Here is a 3258-nt window from a genome sequence, read left to right as displayed (position 1 = left end):
TGGCACCCCAAAGGGGACCCTGCCCCCCAGGACTCACCTGCCTGCAGGAGACAGAAGACCACACAGCCCGGGAGCCAGGGGCTCATGGCGGGGGCGGGGCAGGTGGAGGGCCCTCTGGTCTGAGTGTGTATGAGAGGGGAGAGGGGCTCTCCAGGGAGTCCTTCTGAGATGTCACGGTCCCTGCCAGGCCCTGGAGCCCATCTGTCACTCAGGGGACCACGCGCCTTCACCTGGAGGCTCAAATCAGAAATGAACCTGAGTGAACAGTTCACAACCCAGAGCCCTTCCAGCACAAGGGACATAAGCCTCACGAGTTGTAACCTTTCTGTAAATGTTAAAGGTTTTTCTATAAATGCTAAACTGATTAAATGCTTTGTATGTTTTAGTCCAGAGATAATTCTTCATTAACATGTATATTACTTGTATTTATCTACATATTTCTGCAGTTTTGAATCCTGGGGAATCCTTCTCACATCATCCTGCCCTTTATGATATGTGTCCCAAGAGCACTTCAAGGCTCCACTTCCGCAACATTGCCCACAGTCCTGAGCCTGTCCCTCCACTTACCGTGTTTCTCCAGGTCTCTGCTCCCAACCTCATCGCAGGCTCATCAACATTTGAGGAATTCTTTGGCCTGTTTCTAATCAATTCACTGACAGACAGTCCACTGATCAAATGCGGGTACAGCTCCTTCATGTTCACAGCAGCCCGTGTTTCCCCTGTTGGGGAAAGGGAGCAAGCAGAGGCCCCTCAGGCCAGTGACCCACCTTTCTGGGTGGAGATAAGCTGGGTGCCCGGCACAGGATGATGTATTGGCACAAAGGAATATAGACTTAAGAGGGACATGGAAGGAGGTGCAGACTCCAAGGTAATGAAAATTGCTGTTTTCATTTGAGACACCCTTCAATGGGAATACTTCCTTGTGAAGTGTGGCTGCCATTCAGTGAGTAGCAATTCATATCATAGAGCCCCAAATTGTATCTTGTTACACACAACACAACGTGTATATGTAATTTGCTCTGTACAGAGACAGTTCCATGAGCGAAGTACCACGGATGTTGAGAGCAGACTTGAGCTGAAATCCTAGCTATAACAGTTACGAAGTATGAGATCTGGGCAACTCACAATCCCTTAGATGTACAAACAGTTAAAATAATATTTATTTTGATGACCTTTGTGAGCATTAAAAAGTATCAAGAAGTGAATGTCTGGGAAAATCTATCACTCTACCAGAGACTGGGCTTGGCAGGCTGGCAGCTGACACATGGGCACCACTTCCTGAGCTGGGGCAGGAATGTTTTTGTCCCAGAGGCACCTGATCATGCAGGGCTGTGTCTTGGCTGCTGGCACAGAGATACATGGCTGAGTCTGTCACCTCCAAGGAGGTCAAGCTCAGCTCAGAGCGAGAGTCACTGAACTATTTTCCTGAGAATCGATGTGGTATGTTTCCTTTTTGATACACTTTCCCCTCATAACACTGAACAAGGAAGGAACTGGGAGCCCTGGCCCTGGGCCTGCTGATACCAGTATACAGATCGGTATCCAGATTTAAGAGAACATCTCAGAGTCACTTGCTGTTTTCTTGATTTGATCAGGTATTTGGGGGTCTGGGTGACTTCAGAATCCACCAGGCCTGTTGGGAAGGAGACAGAAGGAAGCTGAGGGCAGAGCACAGGGGAAGCCTCCTGCTGCAGTCCTCATCGCCAGGCTTCTATCTCAGGGAGGCAAAGCCATCTCAGAAGCTCCCACACTGTGTCCAGGACTCACCTGCTCCCAGGAGCAAGAGAGTCACACAGCAGATGAACCTGGAGCCCATGGCAGCATCAGGAACCCAGGACTGCTGCTGGCTGGGGGCAGTACTTGTGGGGTGAGTGGTGTAAAGTGTAGACTCTCCATTTCTCTAATTGGAGCATTTGCCTATGACCTCACTGCTCTGTGTCTCTGCAGGCTTCCCTTGTCCCCTGGACCCCTTGGCAGGACCCAGGGCTGGCTCCTCTATGCATTTCCCTGTCCTGACACCCCTCAGCAAAGGGTGGGTGTGAGGTGAGTTTCGTCCCCTGGTCCATGTGCCCACAACATGTCTTGTTCTGCTCTGTCTGACCCTGCCAGACACTCATCACCCAGCCCTCATCAGATACCCCAACCTCTCACATTCTCTTCCCATTCTGCTCCAGGAGATGGCCCCCTGGGCACATCCTGAAGCTCCAGGTAGGTACCCAGTCCCCTGGGCAGTGAGGAGTCTGTGCTGGCTGTATGTGCCCCGGGACTATTCAGGGATCTGAAACCTGCTCCCTGATGCAGGCATGTAGCCAAGGTTCCCTTAAGCTTCCTTCTCCAGGGTGATTCTCAACCCTGCCCAGGGCGACTCTCAACCCTGCCCAGGGCACCCTGCTTACAGTGGAGACACAGTGCCTCCTCGTGGTTGAAGGTCCACGGTCTCATGGATTTGTAGCCTCTGTTTAAACAAGGGTACAAAAATCCCACACCCGGAATACATGCACAGCCACACACAATAACACACACACACACACACACACACACATCTGTTCTACTGCCTTCCTAGCCTGGCTGATTAGGGTTGATCTTCAAATCCACTCTTAGCCTCTGGAGGCAGAAGACTGTATGATATTTCCATTTTACTAAAAAGGAAATAGTTCCTTCACTGCTACAATGATGGTATTAGCTATAGATGGAAATATATGATCATAAAATAAATACTCAGAGGATCTCAAGTGAATTAGCCTGCAAACATATAATTAAAACTACTTCTGATTATTCAGAGGCATATATTTTCAGAGTTCCTATTTAAATTAAGCATCATCAAATTCTAGATCATACTTTTTCTAAAGACGTTTTATAAATGTGGACTCAATTATTTCTGCACTTATATAAAGTCGTGATATAATGGGGTCGATGTAGGATATATTTTGACTCTCAGAAGATTTTGATAAAGACGCTAGGTGGTGCCAACCTGGCATAGGTTAGGTGAGATGCTAAGGATGTTGGGGGGGGAGGGGTGCATGTCGAGAACACACAAAGACAGTCTTTCCTCCTTCAGATGGGCTCACTTGAGTTTTTGGATGATCTATAATTAACTAAAGTTTGTTTCTCTTCAATGACTCCATAGATCTTGCTGAAAACAGACCACATGGAGTGGCCACTTTAAAAGCCTCCCTGTGACTTGGAAATGGACCTGACCTAGATGAGAGAGGAGCTTGTGGCTGTGGTAGAGAGGGCCAGGGAGCTGATGCAGGGAGG

At 48.7% G+C, this 3258-nt stretch overlaps 1 protein-coding gene across 1 annotated transcript in view; it reads right to left on the bottom strand.

Moving 5' to 3' along the window:
* Positions 1 to 3258, bottom strand: part of LOC104999477 — a 10233-nt gene that overhangs the window by 3109 nt on the left and 3866 nt on the right. The window contains exons 3-4 of the mRNA XM_010855033.1: positions 568 to 719; positions 38 to 119 (exon numbers count right to left, since the gene is read on the bottom strand). Coding sequence (XP_010853335.1) covers positions 38 to 119; positions 568 to 719 — 234 coding nt within the window. The remainder of the gene's footprint in view (positions 1 to 37; positions 120 to 567; positions 720 to 3258) is intronic.

This window comes from Bison bison, unplaced genomic scaffold (genome assembly GCF_000754665.1).
Source record: "Bison bison bison isolate TAMUID 2011002044 unplaced genomic scaffold, Bison_UMD1.0 scf7180017864352, whole genome shotgun sequence".
Classification (NCBI taxonomy): Eukaryota; Metazoa; Chordata; class Mammalia; order Artiodactyla; family Bovidae; genus Bison; species Bison bison.
The sequence above is the reverse complement of the archived record's forward strand: the minus strand, read 5'-3'. Positions and strand labels throughout refer to the sequence as shown.